The 18,678-nt window shown below is 40.4% G+C and overlaps 1 protein-coding gene across 2 annotated transcripts in view; it reads right to left on the reverse strand.

The window, feature by feature from the left end:
* Positions 1-1,383: 1,383 nt before the first annotated feature.
* Positions 1,384-18,678, reverse strand: part of Rorb (RAR related orphan receptor B) — a 194,590-nt gene continuing 177,295 nt past the window's right edge. For both annotated transcript variants that reach the window (XM_004638123.2, XM_023722995.1), the window contains exons 9-10: positions 15,334-15,446; positions 1,384-1,767 (exon numbers count right to left, since the gene is read on the reverse strand). In XM_004638123.2, coding sequence (XP_004638180.1) covers positions 1,612-1,767; positions 15,334-15,446 — 269 coding nt within the window. In that variant the 3' untranslated portion in view covers positions 1,384-1,611. The remainder of the gene's footprint in view (positions 1,768-15,333; positions 15,447-18,678) is intronic.

The raw sequence follows: 18,678 nt of genomic DNA on the forward strand, positions 1-18,678 counted from the left end.
TTTAAACATCTTCCTTTGGATCATATAATTCCACAGGCATAAGCCTCCAGGAAGTAGGCAGAACACATGCCGTGAAATCTAGGCTTTTCTGATGCTTAAGTATACCAGAGAGCTGGTGGAGAAGGAAGAACTTGTATAAAAAAGTCCACATTTTCTGATTTTGATGTCACCAATGAACTCTGTACTTTTACAAGTTGCTAAAACCAGTTTTACAGTGGATGGACAATGTAATTTCAAATCCCATAGGTTTTGGCACGGGGATATATTAAGTCCATAGAATATACATGTGTTATTTTCCAATCTGTTCAGTTTTTCACTATCTTTTTATAATACAGTATTTTGGAATCAAAACCAACCACTGAGTCCAGATGAGAAGGACACAGAAAAGTCCTGCCTCTCCTATTTTTACTGACAACTTTTTCTAACAAATGTATAATGCAAATATAAAAATTATCTCTTTATTTTACATGTTCTATTTCTGCCTCTTCATTGCCAAAACATGATTATAGAGAAAACATTTACATAACATAGCACTGGGACCCTGGATTCTGATGTGTCATGCTAATTTTACTAGAAAAAAATGCTGGTGGTCACAATCCACAGGACTGTATTTTTTGGTTGACAACAATGAGCACCAAAGTCAAGCTTTTCTCATGATTGGAAATCCAAATCCAAAGAAGAAAAGTGTGTATTGTGCTTGGGTGAAAAATAGCATACATATAATTGGTCAAAAAAAAAAAAAAAAAGTCTTGGCTCTTACAATATTATCTGCAGCTCAATTTTTAAAACAGGAAAATGGCTCCCAATGCCCACCCCTCCCCCCAAGTGTGTACCATCCTGACAAGGCTTTGATATCATTGATAGAAATAGCATTTTTTATATAAAGGTCATGCATCATATTGATTCCGCTGTAGGCTTATTTCTCAATTGGTACCATCCTGCCATTGACTACAGATGAAAATTCTGGCTGGAAAAAACAAAACCCTGATTGTCTAACATAAAAATAACATATAACACAGAAATTAAATAATATCAGAGCGCCTGACTGAACCTCCATTGCTCGTAGGTATGGTGTTTTAAGCCACAGTGCGTGTGCATGTATACGTAATAGTCATATATAATATCCTCATATATTATATACTTATTACATACGTGCACAGTACTTTCCAAGACAGCTACAAATTTACACATGCATCAACTATCTAAAAACATAGAAATAGATAAGCCTATTAAGTAGAATTTTCTTAAATTATATTTGAACAATCAACAGTAAAAGTAATCATGTAAAGTACTGCTCTGTTCTTGTATATATCTACAATAAAATTCTATAAACAGTTGTCTTCAAAACATACCCGAATAAAATTAAAAAAAGATAACACCCAGTGTCCTATATTTGTATATTTATGGTCATTTCAAAAACAAACAAACAAAAGAGCCCCACTCAGGTGCATATTTACATTCTTCAAACTGTAGCGGTGAAAAATAATTCTATTAAGTGCAGGACATTCCTAATGTTGCAGTAGTGACATTTTTCTTAAGTCTCCATGAACACATTGCTTTTGTCTTCATGGTGACGCATTCCATGACTATGAGACAGTTCTCTGGTCCCCTTCATTTGCACACAGCGGCACAGTCAGGATTAAAGAGCTCCTTGTATAACGGAGGAAACAGTGTATTCACTATGTCTGGATGAGACTGCTTAAATACCTGCAGCTTCTCCCCATGCAAGTTGCACACGGCTGTGATGGTCGGTATCTTGGCTATTAGCTGCAGAGTGGAGACACAGGGAGGGAGACAAAGAAGGAAGCTCATTAGTGCTCTGGCTTCTGAATCAGTGGCCTCTCCGGTCCCAGATAAAGTAAATGGCTTTGGAAAAAGATGTTCGGAATAAAAGCAGGCTCCCTTTCAGCGTCTCTTTAGAACAAAATAACTCCCGTTCCCAACTTCTAAAGGAAAGAGGAAGAGAATAAGGAAAGCAAGGCTAGCTTTTGCATTTACTGTTTTTAAGTAAGGTAATATGGGAGGTAGTCTGGTATAATATTTACGAGTGGATGCTTCATAGACGGGCTGCCTGGGTCAGAATCCTGCTTATAAAACAGCTTAATTACAGGATAGCTGCCACACACTCCTGTCTCAGTTTTCTCATTTGTAGAATGGGCTTCTGGTAGTATCAGCTCACTGGTGGTGTAGCCTGAGTAATAATTTGTATAAAAGTATTAAGGATGCTGTAGGCAGAGAGCATAGCTGTCAGCTAATATCATGGTCCATCATTTCCTGCAGGTTGGTATGACATGAATATTAGATTTAAACTTTGAAAGGTGATAACGTTCAGAAAGTATAACCAACTTGTGAGGTACAATGCACAACGATCTGTTTTTCTTGACACTCAAATCCACTAAAATCTCCAGTGTCCCTCGAATTCTTTCCCAGTCTGGGAATGAGATGAAACCTATGCTTAATCAAGAAAGAGGTTTGGAGGGCTTTGACACTTAGCCCACATGAGGCATTTTAAAACTCCGCGAGAGAGCATGCATATTATAATTGGTTTTCTAGACATTTACGTCTCAAGTAGATGTAAGTTTTTGAGCTAATACTCAGAAGATGGTGTTTTAATAATAATTTTTTTAAATCCACAGTTTGCTAAATGCTATATAGTTCTTATGATGTGAATAATTCCAGCTTTTAAGATACTTCTAATTTAGGAGAATTTCAAATCCATCATGTCAAAATTAAACAAATGTCCCCGTTATCATGTTACTGTGATGAGTGAGATATGTGCTTAGTGAGAACAATACTAAGGAAGATACGCAGGATAGTTCATCCAGCATATAGTTGCTGTATCATACATTAAAAATGTTGATGTAAGAAAAAAAAGGAAGCATGTTGATGTTAAAATGCAATGAAATAAAACTCATCTTATCACCAGTTAAGCCCATCATGCTGGATACTCCTGGTAAGTAATAAGAATCCAATTTGGCCTTTGAAGTAAAAAAGAGATGAATAATTACCTTGTTGTTTTTTTCAAAATCAGAAATTTCCATTCTTTCGTGAACTTTCCTTTCAACAGCTTATGGCTGTATAGCCATACTCTGAGCTATTTAAGAATAGCATCAGAATAAAGCCGTTGGCATGCTAAAAGAATCTAGAATTCATAAAGGCCTTTGAGGGCTCAGACTTTCCAACCTACCCATCTTTGTTGCTATTGAAAGGAGGAGAGAAATGAAAATCATGTGTCTACAGAATGAATGTTAAGTTGAACATCGAGAATCAAGACTTTCTCTCCAACATTATGAATTAATTTTTTTTTCATTCATGATACTCCATGATTAATTGCATGTTTACTATGTAGCATGCCCTCAGCTAGACACCAGAATGCACAAAACAGTTATGGTTCTTGTTTATAGTCTATGTTTGAAGACAGATGAGAATAAAGATGCCACACTGTCAAAAGCAGACGGGAAAACTGTGGTGAGAGCCATGGAATGGTGGCTTTGCAGGGGTAGTTAATAGTGTGTCCCAACTTCTTGTAGCAGCCAGGAAAAAGACTTTATTGAGGAAGTGACAGTGACTCTGACTTCTAAAGGAAGAGCAGACACTTGGTAGACACCGGAGGAACAGAGATATAAGTCTAGGATCACAGGCAAACACATCGTGGTACTTGATGCATTGAAAGAAGTCAAGATAGCGCAGGGTCTATATAGCTAGCAGTGGGTCTGTGTGTTTAAAGGTAATTATAGAGAGATGCGCACCGCAGGATTATGGGAACCCATGCAGTCCATATTATGGTCTTGGAATTGTAAGCAACATAAACACAATCTGAACCTCATTCTGAAAGATTTACTTTGAGTTCAGGGTGGAAAACTTCCTTTTCTATATCTTCAAAGGTAGAGTGTATGAGCGTCCACTTAACCAGAGTCCTTTGGGAAATTATTCAAGATTTCTTAACCAGCTGGCTCACATAGAAAGCTACAACAATTTAGGAATGCTTCTTGCACATTACAATTCTCTGTCAAATAGCTATTGAATGCAGACAGTCTTTGAAAGCTTCCTACAATCACCTGCCATTGAATTGATGATGTGCAAAGCTCCTGCAACTTCCAGATGCAACCCTAATGACCATCAATCTTCAGCATGCAGAAGAAACACCTGTGTGCTTCTTGAAAGTGCAGATTATTCGAACCTATTCCTAGGGATTCAGTCTAAGTCTGAGTGGAGGTAAGTGTTATATTGAAAATAAACATCGTGGGCACACTGATGTTGTGGGTCCCTGAAGCAGACTTTGAAAAATACTGCTGCACAAGTTCAAATCTTATACATTTACAACTGGCTTTCGAAATTGAAAAGTAAACTCTTTCTACATTTGAGGCAATCCTGCTAGCTGACGGTCAAGTTAGCTGGTTTACAGGAAGCAGTCAAGGACATTATTAAATCTGGAGAGAAGTTTATACTAGCCTAGTTCTACTCTGTGGTGAGAGTTAGACCATGACCTTCCTGAGCTCCCTGTGGCACTAAAATATTGCACAGAGGGGGTTGTTCCCGGATAAAGAACATGGGCTTTGGAGTCAGCCCCACTGAGTGAGACCCTTGTTCTTCCATTTATAGCTGTGAGATCTTGGTCAGGTCTTTTAACTACTCAGCTTCAATCCCTGCCTTTGAAACAAGCTGAGAGGATTTAATGTGTGCATATAAACATTTATGCAGTGATGCCTAGTGTGTGGTGGAGACAATCCGGTGAGTGTCATGTCTATTTCTGTTGTCATGCTTCCTTCAAGGAGTGAAGCCTCAAGGCCATGATGTTCAGTCACATGACCTGGAGGGCAGAACTCTGTTTAGGCCTTTATAATGCACCACAAACCGAGTCTCAGTGTATTGCTTGTTAGTGAATGGAAAACCAGCCACTTACTTGCACTGAAATTAAAAAGCATAACTATAAAGACTGCATTTTCTTATAGTAATCAAGTTGTTCTTTTCATTAACCATAAGCTTTGTTCATCCCTAGTTCTGCCCTATTTTGTGGGGTTTATATTCTGTCTCTTTTGCTCATCTGTAGAATGGGCCAGATGGTTAAAGAGCACCAGAGCCACTGCAGCAGAGAGCGCTAACAAAGGCCAAGCACCTCTGCAACCTCCACACTCTCAGAGAAGGCTGGTGGAGAGACGCTGTCCAGACAGTGTGCGGGAGGGGCTGGCAAGCCTTCATGCTGCAGGCCGAATGGGCCAGGAGGCTGCACAGAGGCAGCGGCAGCCCTTGTCAGAGCCCAGAAGGGTCTGGTGAGGAAGCAGCAGGCAGTCACTTATTGCTCATTAATATTATGTGCTGCAGCTCAGAGACTCCCATTTCAAAGGGAGCTCAGCGCAGTCTCAGCAGCAGTTAATGGTTCAACAACTTTTTAAACAGTTGGGGAGGTGCTCCGGAAGCGCTCAGAGATGGAGGGGGTAGTCAATTTCAAGTCATCATAAAATTCCTTCATGTTTATATAATCCCCATAGCAGAAACAGACAGAAGGTTACAAAAGCCAGTTCCACACTCAATGCTGGTTTATGACAAACATGCCTCATAAGCAGGAAGCTTTAGCTTATACCTACAGGAATCTACAAGAATAAGAAACAGCTATTTGGGAAAAGATAAGCCTATGCTTCTTTTAAGAGGGTGGATTAAGGAGAAAATTCACAATTCTATAACATTTACATTTGATATTGGAGAAATGGGACCCAGAGAGGGTAACACTAGCAATTATGTGCAGGTGGTCTTTCAGACCAGCAGGACACTGTTTAACCTGAAACAAGAAGCAAGCAATGATTTGATCAAAGTAGAAGAAAGTTCCAGAACACTCATAAAATCAGGGTACATAAAGTGAGGCTGAGAACACCCATTTCCCATCCTTTCTTCTCTCTCTTACTTCCTTGCTTCATTTCTTTCTGGTTCTAATTTTTGTTTAGCCACAAACTAGGCATGTGGATTAAAATATAATATTGAATTTGAGCTATTTTTCCATGTTATCAGCCTTGACTCTATCCATCACTGGCATCCATACTGTTGTGGATGTTCTTTCTTCGCTGGGTATCACAAGCAAAAGTGGAACTGGACACTGGTTTAGCTGCAGCTAGAATTTAGAATCAGAGCTGGCAAGGCACTTTCTAAATGTAGAAGAGACTGTAAGTAACCGAAGGAGCTAAGAGCTGGCTGTATTTCACCATACGGATCAGGGAAGCAAAGAAAACTGTTCAGGGAGGGAGAACATTGGAGTGGCTACCCACAGAGCGACAAACACTAAATGGAGAGAATGAAGGGTCTCAATTTGTGTTCCAACGGTGGCAGAATTTCTTACTTTAGGTTCTGTAATTATTTCTCTATTATTTCAGTTGATTTTTTTTTTTTTTCTGGCTTAAGTTCTTTGGAACTGGTTCTGTTCTTGGTATATGTAGCCAAAGAATATTAGTGAATTCATAAATGTGCAGCTTGGTGAGTGAAGAATCAAACCAAAACCTGTCTTCTCATTTTACAAACCTTTCATGTGATGGACAAACCTTGCGATTTTGGACTTTCAGACTTGCGACGTAGACTAGCAGACTACAAACTGCAAACATAGATAAAAAAAAAAATAACCTAACCTCTCACAGGATTTCCCAAGAGGAATTGTCATGTGTTTGCTATCCACCCCTCTCTCCTTTACTGATGTGCTATTATTATTATATTTGTAGTAAATGTGGGTTGAAGTGGATAATTATCCCAGGAGAGGACTGTGTTTCTTGAGTATGGATTTAAAATTCTTAAAACAGATCTTTGCTGAGTTGTTAATTATAGTTTTACACATTCTTGCATTATTTTAATAATATTTTAATGCAAGAAACCTGAGGGGTGCCCCTGGGGTGCCCTAGAAGTGGGTCCCCAGGTGTGACAACTTAGGCATAATTCAGTGAGTGATTTGCTTAAGAGTTAAGAACTTTTCAACATGTGCGGAAGACCTTAAAGAAAATGTGGACTTGTAAAGTATAAACCAAATACCCGACCAAGTAGAATGGGAATGGGAGGGCACAAGTCCCATCAGCTGCTCAGAATTTCCTCAAGTCCTGAGTAGACTAATCATGAGAATTTCACAGTCAAACTGAGTCCAAATCTCTGTTAGGAATTCTGATAGAACAGCTAGTCCACTGCAAGAAAAGCAAGCAAGACTCAGGAATAACCATTCCATTATTAAGTCCAGCCTGGCCTATTTTGATCTTACAGAGAAAGCAATGAAAATCAGTGTGAATGGCCTTCTGCAGCTCCCATTGATTTCACAATCAATGTGCGCCGTGGGTGCTGGGCATCAACGTGATTGTCTGTTTTGTCTCTGTATTATAACAACATTATTAATACAAGGGTGGCCAGAAATGGTTCTTTTCAAGTGAGATTTTAAATATTAACATATGACATGCTGAAGCTTTCCGTCTTTTACGCCTTTGCATAGTAATTTGGTATTGGAGCCAAGCTTATCTCTCATGTTGGGACACAGTTTTGCTGTCTGCATGCTAGAAACAGACTTAGAAATTAAGAAGGTACATGCTGGCATGTACCTTTCTCAGCTCAGCCTCCTGAAATTCTCCGAGGGAACATGGGAAGCTGCTAGGTGCTTGAGCACAAGGGGCCTCTTGCTGAGCCTGTCAAACATTTAGGAATGAGTGCACCTGATTTAATTGTTTCAGTGCTGGAGTTGACCTAATTTGGTTTAAATTCTGGCTCCCCCACTTGTACGCTGGTTAACTTGGGGTGAGATACACAGAAACCTGAATTTTCAACTTTCTGTTTGTAAAATGGGATAATAAGATTGTAGTTTTGAGACTGCAGGATCAATCTATTTAGAGACTGTCAACACCATGCAGGCTGCATAATAACTGTACAGTCAATCTAAATTATCACTACTGTATTGCTGTTTCAGTCGTGTGATTCTAATCAATCATTGTTTTTCATTGTAGACATGAAGGTACTTGCCTTTCCCCCTCCTAGTCCTATGAATGTACAATACATAAGCATGGAATGAACAAAAATGATGAAACTCAGAAACACTTTCCAGCTCTTCCTAGTTCTACACAAGCATTTCTTGGTGGCTATGATGTCACAGGAGTGTGTCATATCCTACAAGATTCAGGCTATGGGCTCAGTATGGATAGTCTCTCACCTGAAGTTGAAGACAATGTTGACTCCTTTCCCTACATAAGAGGGTTTCATTCAGATAGAGTGAGGGAGATGAGGGACCATATCTTAAACAGGCAGGAAAGTGAACACTTGTCTGAACTTCATAGACTTTAGATTAGCAATATGCAATAGAAATATAATGTGGGCTGTAGGTGTCATCTAAAATTTTCAATTAGACACATTAGAAATAGCAAAAAGAAGGGGCCGGGAGATGGCTCAGTGGAATAAACACTTCCCTGGCAAATGCAAGGGCCTGAGTTCAATCCCCGGTTCTGCAAAAAAAAAAAAAAAAAAAAAAAAAAAAAAAAAGAAATAGCAAAAAGAAACAGATGAAGTAAATTTTATAATCTATTTAATTTAACTTAAAACAGTTAAAGTAACTTAAAATATCACTTTATCGTATAACCCTGAAAGTACAAATTGAATGTCCTATGTGCCTTGTTTATATTAAGGGCTTGGGGAGTGGTGTGTGTAGACTAGAGGTGAGAAAGTGCTGGCCATAGCTGCCCCCCAACCCCAGCCAGAAGTCAGGACTCAAAGGCACCCCATCCTCTCATTTTCCTGAGGCTGCCTATGTGCTGTGTTGGGAAAAGCAAGCCCTTTCAACCCTGATTATTTGGATTCACACTCATCTTCTAGCGCTATATCCCAGTATGCACATGTTATGTTTTTTTGATAAAGCTGAGGTCCTTGGAAGTCCTGTCTCCTGCTCACTCAGGCTGTGCAGTCAAAGGGAGATGCTGTCTCCTCTTGACAATAGCAGTGGCCCAAGCTGAAGATTGGAGACAGATCCCAGCCTCCAAGAGCCGATCTGCCATGATGTGTCCAGTTCTAAGCCATCGCTAACCTATGGCCTCACTGCATTTCCGTTAACAAGATACAACCTTAGGTAAGTACCTCCCAGATGAAGGGACACACTTGACACATGTTTCCTGGGTGCCAAGAACTTCAGATGACACTGGAAAGAGAGGGCCTATCAGGGAACGGGACGTGCTTTTCTGGCCAGCCAGAAGAGGAACAGAAGAGTAAGAGTCTAGACTTTTGTAAAATTACTACAGATACTTCTGTATCCTGAAAGATATTTTTTTTCTAGTATTGGGGATTGAATCCAAAGCCTTTACACTGAGCTAAATCTCCAATCTTTAAAATTAAAAAAATTTAATTAAAAATATTAAAGTGTTGAGTTGTCCAGCTGCATTTGAACTTGTCATCTGCCTGCTTTGGCCTCCCTGCCTCTGATACCAGGTGCATATTCTGGAAGAATCTGAAAGGATTCATTGCACACAAGTGTGGGTATAAAACCACCCTGAAGCATAATGTGCTGATATCTATAGCCAGGCAAGTCCTAAGCATTGGGACATATTTTGAGAAACTAATGGAAGGCATGCACTTATGGAGGTGCTACAGCTGTGACAACACAAAAGTAATATTCCTTCTCAGCCTGGATATGGATGCTGAGTGGGCTTTGGGGCTTGAGGTATAAAGGTATTGTTAAGGAATTTATTATGACATAGCTTTGGGCAAGAAATTAACTCCAACAATGTTCTATGTGCATGCGAGTTCTAGGAAAAGTAGATACACTACCTAACATTATTTCTTGACCCTGTTTCCCCAGGAGGCATCAGAAGAAGGGTCAGCCTGGATGAAGGGTTGAGCTGCAGAAGGTCTACATCGAGTACATTTCTAGCTGGAGGACTGGTCCAAAGCTACATTTAGGAAAGAGCTGGAAACACACCTGAAAGCAAGATGTGAGCCACTCTGATTCAAGCTTTGCTCTTCCTCTCTCCTGCTTCTCTCTTTCTTGTCAGGACAAGAAGAAGGAAAGTTTTAGTGGCTTATAAGGGAAGCCCATAAAGCCAGAAAACTGAGGCACCAGCAGTCTGTACAGCTGTTCATGCTGGACGTTCACCCTCTGACCTGCCTCAGCAGTGGTTCTGCTGCTTTCAGTGGAGCAAAGAAGAGCACAAGGCTTCTCAGTATCCCTAAGACCTCAGCTAGGAAAGAACCCCATCATCATGACGTGCAGCAGCCCTTAATGCACCTGCCGATGGAGTCCCTTCTGGGAGCCTGGCAGGGACGCTGACTTCTAAGCACTGGCTTCATAAATGTGTCCTCTGCAACCTTGGAGCTGGAAGACCATCTCAAAGGAAATGACCATAGACTACAGAATGATGATTTCAATCTGCAAGATGTGGTACAATCAGTCTGTCATCACGGGAAGCGGTAAAACAGGACTGAGCACTGGAAGGGAAAAGAAGATGTGGAGAAGGGCCTTTGTTTTTTCTTTTGGGAACCAAAGAATGTTCTACTGAAAGGACTGTAGAGACTATGCAATCCAACCTACTCACTTCTCAGAGAAGAAAAATGAAGCCCGGGGAACAGATGGGCTTCTCTTCTAGTCAGATGGGGGCTTAAAAATATGTATGTATATAGATATTTTTCATGAGCTCTAGTGAAAGTGACCAGTGTTATCTCATTTCCTGGCTTCTCAAATCCAGGATCCAGCCAAATTTAACTATTATTTATAGTCTGAATATACCTTATTCTTTCTGACTTCCTACCATCGTCCTGTCACATGGGATGCCACTGCTCACTCTCGCAACTTCTTAGCTTCCAGCTTTTGAAAAGTTTTCATCCGTCAGTGACTAGCCCATAGATCCCGTCTCTTGGACAAACATTTCCTTGCTGAAATAACATTTCATAAATGTACCTTCTGCTACTTTGGAGCTGGAAGATCATCTCAATTTTCTGTCAATGCCAACAAGTAATATAATAATAGCATCACATTTACATATTACCAATTATGGGTTGGGAAGCTTACCTATATTTTATCTCATTTAGCCTCCAAAATAACCACATGACACTGGTACTAACTTAATCATGTTGTACAGATGAGAACAACTGCTGAAGTAAGTTTGAATTAGATGTTCAGGGTCACTCAGCTAGGGGTGGCTCTGAAAGCTTATTATAAACACCCTATATGCCATCATTATGCTGGTGAGAAGAGCAAGTGAGATTATTTAATTTTTTTCCTAGTCTCAAATCGCCCCTATCCAAACAAGTGATTAATATTTGAGGACTGAAACTTCCTAGTTAATGGACATAAGCTCCCTGAATTTCCAAACTTTCCCTAGGTTAAAGTTTGTACAAAAATATAAGCATGGCTTCCTAAACTTTAACTTCAGTGAGTGAGTGTGTGGGAGACTTTTCCTAGGATGAAGTTCAGTGATGGTGAGATCTTTGCTCCTGTCTGTTAGAACTGCTTTGGCTCAAGCTGATCCGGTCAAATAGTCCTCTACACATTACGCAGAAGGAAGATTTACCTCCCCCAGTCTACTGGAGATTTCATCTCAGCTTCTTGACCTGAGTACAGTATTTTATGTATATGTGTTTTTCCTAGAGATATATTTTTATAATGTTCCCTTTGTTCCTCGAAGATTCCTTGAATAATGGATGTTAATATTGGCCCTCATGGTCTAAGAACTATGATGGTGGCAAAAGCACCCTGATAACTATCAAAGCATAAGGAGATTTTCTGAAAGGATGAAAAGAAGCCAGGGTGGGGTGGAATAGTTTCTTTTGGATTTCAATAAAACAAGCCCTTTTGGAGTTCAATGATAGGGAGTCTGTGATAGTTTGCATTGTCAATGTCTCCCAGAGGCCCATGCGCTGAAGGCTTGGTTCCTTGTCCCTTCGTCCTATCGGAAGTTAGTGGAACCACCTTGGAAGGGGATATGGAGACCGTGGCCTTTTTTTCTCTCTTTGCTTCCTGGCCACCATGAAGTAAGCAGCTGCATGTGATCACACCCTTCCAGCTGCTTATGCTGGACTCCCACCCTTTGCCCTGCCTCAGCTGTGGGCTTGCTGCATTCAGTGGTGGTGTTCCAGCCGTGGAGCTCTGTGTCTCCACAGGCTCTGAAACCACAGAACCGACTGGCCACAGACTGAACCCTCTGAAATGAAACATCCTTTTCCGAATATATTTTATGTCAGGTAATTTGTCATAGAGAAGGGAAACTGTCCTCAGAATATTAAAGCAGTTGGGAACCTAAGAGATTTGCCTCTACCTCTGTTGTTTTATGACCATCTGAGACTCAGCGTCCCTTATCTGGTTGTTTTTTTTTTTTTTTTTTTTTTTAATTTTAGGGAAGGGAGTCCACCATCGAGTGCGTGCTCTCGCCTCCTACCCACACCATGTCTTCTCACAAGACTTTCAGAATCAAACGATTCCTGGCCAAGAAGCAAAAGCAGAATTGCCCCATTCCTCAGTGGATTCATATGAAGACAGGTACAACTCCAAGAGGAGACACTGGAGGAGGACCAAGCCAGGACTGTGAGGAGTTGCACATGAGCTGCGACCCATTTACCCTCAGGAAGGTCACAAGACGATGTCATCTTTTAATCATGGTCAAGACAATACTGAATAAAGTTTTAAAAATAAAAAAAAATAAATTTTAGGGAAGGGTCTACAGGGTGCTCAGGATCTCACTACTAGATTGGACTTGTAGTGATCCACCTGTTTACAGCCTCCCAAGAGCTGGGATTACAGGAGCGTGCCACCACAGTGTCTCAATTTCTGTCTCAGTGCACCCTGGGGGCAGGGCCACCACAGGAGGCCTAGGGATCGAACCCCTGACCCCTGCACCTGCTTGCAGGCACTTAATCTGTTGAGCTATTTGGCCAGCCCTTAGCATCCCTTATCTGAAGCCATACAGTTCAGACCTCAGAAGAAAGAGATCAAGTTGTGATTCTGCTTATAGTCCCTCCACATTAGTTCAAATAGCATCATGGTAAAATGATGACTGTTACAAAAAGGGTCCATATAAAAATCTAATATCTTCACACAGCCCATGGAAGCAATCCTTTGTCATGTGGCTCCAGGAGGTTTTATGCAGGAAACAAGCCTTTTCTCTTGTTTTATCTCATCCTCAGCTTTGCAATATTATCCTTTATTAATGAAGCAACATCGGGCTGGCCTGATAGTTCAGCAGACTAAGATGGCTGCTTAGGCAGAGTGCAGCGGCCGGGGTTCCATCCCCAGTGCCCCTGGGGGCGCACTGAGCTGGCGATTGACACTGGGTGTGGTGGTGCATACCTGTAATCCCAGAGCTTGGGAGGCTGAAAACAGGAGAATCACTAGGAGTCCGACATACATAGTAAGACCCTGTAGACCCTATTCTAAATACAGAAAAAAATAAAATAAAATAAAAAAGCAATACTATGTATTTTTTCCACTGAAGATGGAGAAGGGAGAATTAGGTTGACTTGTGGTCAGCGTTGTAATTTGCTATCACATATCTTTAATTTTCCACTTTTTTGTCTTTTTGAGACAGAGTTTCACTATGCAGCTCGGACTGGCCTCTAGCTCAGTTTGTAGCCTAGGCTGGTCTTGAACTTGCCATGATCCTCCTGCCTCAGCCTCCCCATTGCGGGGATTACAGGTGTGTGCGACCATGCCTGGCTGTGTTTTTTCTAAGACCTCAAGGACAGCACCACCAGGACACCAGGATACAGGAAGTGGAAGAAGAATGGACGTTTTACCCTCCCAGGATGTAACCATCACAGCCTCAGAACACATTTACACAGGGCCAAGGAATTGTGATTATCGTTCTGTATATGTTGAAACCAGGCTTGGTGAGCAAATACTCTTTCTAGGCAGAATAGCAATAACTTTCCTCTAACTCTATTTTTTCGAAGACCTTAACTCCAGCATGATAAATACAGAGACCAAAGTCCTTGGGAGATTCCAAATGCAAGGAACACCCCTCCGCCCCCTCCACATTCATTACCCAAATGAATTTATGCACGTGTGCTACCAGGCAACTATAGAGAACACACACAAACACGTTCATGTCATAATCTTTACTGCCCAGTGAGTCTGAAAGCATGTTGAACTTCTGCCTTTGACTGAGAAAAAATTAGGGTATTTAACAGGTTACACTTCCTTTATCACATACGAAATGGAAAGTTATGTTCAGCAGAACTATCACTGTACAGTGAGCGTGGAAATGTTCTTCCCAGTGATGCGCTGATTTTAACAAAATGTTACCATAATGAAGCAGCATATTTAACTCACGGAGGTTTTTTATAGCAGTTCTCTGTATGTGCAAAGTAAAATCTGATGATGTCTCCAAATAGAGTCTTTACCCTTCCTTCCCCCCCTTTTTAAATAAAGAACTTCAAGGGCAGAGTGTGAAGGTTTAATGATAAAAATATGAAGAGTAGGATTCCTATCATTTTTAACCAAGAATAAGCTCCATTTCTCAGTTTCTTGCCCACTACAAGTCCAGTTTTTAAGAAATCAGAGATCATTTAAAATAATGTCTTTCTAAAAACATTCTAGCTTTTAAGAAATCAGTTACTTTAGGATTTAAAGTAATGCTGAATATCAATCACTGCACATTGCTTCTTTCCTTTATGAATACTTTATGTAGCTAAACAACTTCCCCCAGTACTCATAATTGCCACTGTCCTTCACTAAAGCCAAATCAAGAAACGGATGGCAGGCTGCATGCATTTTGTCCCCGTGAAGCTTCGCCATCTTTATAGAATCCCAAGTCAAGTCATGCGTGACAAGATCAGAGCTGAACATAGATTTGTCTCATCAGTCTAATTTTCCATTCTGGATCTAACTGTTATTTTCAGCATACCCAAGAGGTGACCAGGTAGGAATTTCCAGACTGTGGCTGGTGACAGGGGACTTGCTTCTTGCTACTGTCATTGCTCCCTCTGTTCAATAAGTCCCACCATTTGCTACTTCTTTCTCACTTTGAAGAAAAATCTACTTACTCTTAACTTTTGCCCAGACTTTGCTCCTGAGCTGTTGCAGGGTATCTTTCTTCACACATGAATGTGCAGTCTTGTTTCCTGGCCTGAGACTTTCCTTTTTCTGATGAGACACCCACAGTTCTTTTGATTTGTCTTTTGGTACCTTGGGTACACATCTGTCAGTATCAACCTTCTCTGAGAAAGCTTGCCGCTTATCAACCTATCATAACTTACCAGTTTCCCTTTAAAAGTATGCATCTTAGAATTTATGCAGCCTTTACCAGCTTTTGGAAATCATCACCACTGCAAGATTTTCCTTGCTTTGTAACCAGGGCCCTATTGTTCACTGTCCTCTTTTGGCAATTGTGGGTTTGTGATCTGAGAACCTACCTTTGCCAATGTCTCATCATCCAGGTGATTCTTCTGAATCACGTGTTGAAGTGCAAAATAAATTTTTTCCTGAAGCTTCTGGACCTTCCTTGGTTCTATCAGCCAGGCTCGGTCTAACAACATCATCAACAACAACAACAACATAAGAAAGGAGGAAACATAAGCTCTGTTTTATTTCACCTACTTATATAAGTGCTGACTTTCACACCATCCCAAATTACTTAGTTCTACATTGCTTGTGAAGACTTGTAATTATTTATATAAAACATAAATATTTTATAAGCAATAATACCATGATGCCAGGGATGCAAAATGTAATGCAAAATATAATCTCTGGAGGAAATGATACAATAAGCCCCTTCATGTTTCACATTTCTCTCACTTTCTTTGGACAGATACTTAGATTTTCTTTCAAAGTAGACATTAGCAATTTGTGCAGAAAATGGATTATTAAAGTCAAGAAATCCTGTTATATAGGAATTTATTTGTGTTCAGGACTTTTCTCATATTATTCTTTCTTCATATATAAAGGTGATGATACAGTTTATATAGCATAAACATGAGTTGACTTCAAGAATTTATTCCTGAATTCTATTCTTCCATACTCAGTTTTTAGCTAGATAAGGTAACCTTTCCTGCCCTCCATGCCTCTTTTCCTGCCCCTCTTTCTCCTGCACATCTTTCCTTTATTCCTCCTCCTTTCTTCCTTTGAGCCTAGAAACTTCATACACACTGCTGACAAAGTGCAGACCAGTATCCAGTGCCTTAGCTTGGTCTTTCAATGAAGGGACGCCTGGAATCTCCAAAGGCTGAACAAATACTGATGGAAGAGAACTTGGACATGACCTTCCTGAACACAGTTCAGGTCAGGCAAGAAACCCGACTCTGTAACCCTACACAGGGCAAGGATAAGTCTCGCCAGGGGTTAAGCAAACCCTTACGTAAGTAAGCACAAAGGCCTTCAGTGACAATTGTCAATCAGAATAAATTAAGCTTTCCTCTTTCTCCCTTCTCTAAGTTATCTGGAGCTGAATAGATGGTGGCTATTGAATCAAGGATCTGGGAAAGGGTGGGTCTGGCATGAAGTGGACACATGCCAAAGATGGATCCACTCTCTCCTGAATGAGGCACCAAACCAGGGTGGCAAAGGAGGTGTTTGGAGTGATGAAGCCCCTGCAGATGGGTCTGCTCCCAAGGCTGGCAGACTGCACTAGGCAAAGTAAGCCAGAGCTCATGCTTCTAAACTGCACACTATTCAATGTTGGCATGTCCTTGTGAGACAAAGGCTAGAAACCTCAGCTGATTTCCAACTTATAGAGACCAGGATAGTCTCCTTTGGGGCATTTTCTTAGCACATTCAAGGTTGAGAAGGAATAACCTCTTCAATATTTGTTACTATGAATTGAAAAACATCCACAAAGATAACAAAGAGGAGAATGATTTCATATAGGGCTCTTCTCTGAGTTAGCAAGGACCAGAGAGAAGCTGCTTCTGTCACCCACAGACCTACAGGCTTAGACTCAGTCTTACACTGAGCTGCACTGAATGAAATCCATCAAATACAATGAGAAAAGGGTGGGAGAAACGATATTTTCCACATGGTTACTATCGGAAATAAGTCTTTGTGGTCACTCATTCTTTTTGTGCTTCTAGGCCTGGGAAACTTACCTGTACATGTGCATGTGTATGTGTGCATGTGTGTGGTGTAGACCATGGGAATAGGCTCATTTAGATAGATTCACTAGAGAAACTATTAGTAACAACATTTCATACAATAAGTAATTTCCATTTTTGATAAAGTAGTTATATAAAAAACAGGAGCTCAACTAGTTTTGATAAGACGATCAAGGATCATATTAGGAATCATAGTGTCTACCTGATTTAAAAAAGTATAGAGGTAGATATTACAGGTAAATATAGTTTGAGGGATATGTTAAAATATATGGTATAGTTTCACAGGACATGGAAGATTGACTTTTTCCATTCTCACTGCAAAATAGACTGGGGAGATGGCTCAGTGGAATAAGTGCTTCCCTAGCAAGCACAAGGGCCTGAGTTCAATCCCTGGTTCTGCCAAAAAAATAAAAATAAAAAATAAAAAAAAAGAAAAGAGATTCATCTCCAGAGAGATAAATGGATTAAGAACAAATGAATCTCTGACCTTAAAAATTAGGCAGGAATGTGTTTGTCTTTCAGTTTGACCCAGAGTCTAAGCAAATAGATGAGGGACTCTGAATTTTCACTCTGGTTGAAGAAGTATGCATTTGCAGTTATATTATTTTTACTATATTATTATGATCATATTATTGTCACATTTCAAAATGACATAGATTTTAAAAATGTAAAACATCACTTTTCCTTTGAAATTTTTTTGGCCTTTTATTGCATTTTAGGACCAAGAAGAAATTTTCCTTACATGGAGTTTAATCCCCTTATTTATAATGGTGGGAGGTGTGGCTCCGAGAAATCGAGTATTTAGGGTACCACAAATATTGACCATAGGGCCGGTACTGGACTGTCTACATCCATGTCTGAGATTCCTTTTCCATGAGGAAGCTGCATAGAAGCCATTTACCTCTCAGGGTTCCTTATTTCTCTTTAAATCTCATAATATTGTTAGAATATTAATTGCCTTGTGAGCATTCCAACATTAATTTTGATAGAAAAGCTAACAAGGAAAACTATTTGCTTATTTTGTCCCTAGGTTGGGTCTTTCATTTAGCTATATTTCTACAAGTTTTACTGTATTGGATTTTTTTCCTCTGCCCTATATTCTTTTTTTTTTTTTTTTTTATGTATTTAGGACAAGGTCTACAGGGTCTCATTACACAGATCAGACTCATACTGATTCTCCTGTTTTCAGCCTTCCAAGCGCTGGGATTACAGGTGTGTGCCACCATGTCAGGTCTCCATCACTGTCTGGGCGTGTCCTGGGGGCGGAGCCATCATGGCACGCAGGGGATCGAACGCCAGCCACTACGCTCTGCCTAAGCAGGCGCTTCAGTCCGCTGAGCTATCTGACTGGTCTTCTACCCTCTTTTCTTTCTTTCTTTCTTTCTTTCTTTCTTTCTTTCTTTCTTTCTTTCTTTCTTTCTTTCTTTCTTTCTTTCTTTCTTTCGGAACCAGGGATGGAACTCAGGCCCTTGCACTTGCTAGGGAAGCGCTTATTCTACAGAGCCATCTCTCCAGCCCCTCTGCCCGCTATTCTTAAAGTCCAAGTAAAACTCAGACTAAGATCTGTCTTCACTTATTTCCTAAAAAACAATTTCACTTTTCCGAAGTCACCGTGATCCTAGCACCATCCTCTACTCTTTCCTTTGGGGCAAAGTTGTTATTTTAATAAAT

Source organism: Octodon degus, unplaced genomic scaffold (assembly GCF_000260255.1).
Source record: "Octodon degus isolate 3935 unplaced genomic scaffold, OctDeg1.0 scaffold00095, whole genome shotgun sequence".
Lineage (NCBI taxonomy): Eukaryota > Metazoa > Chordata > Mammalia > Rodentia > Octodontidae > Octodon > Octodon degus.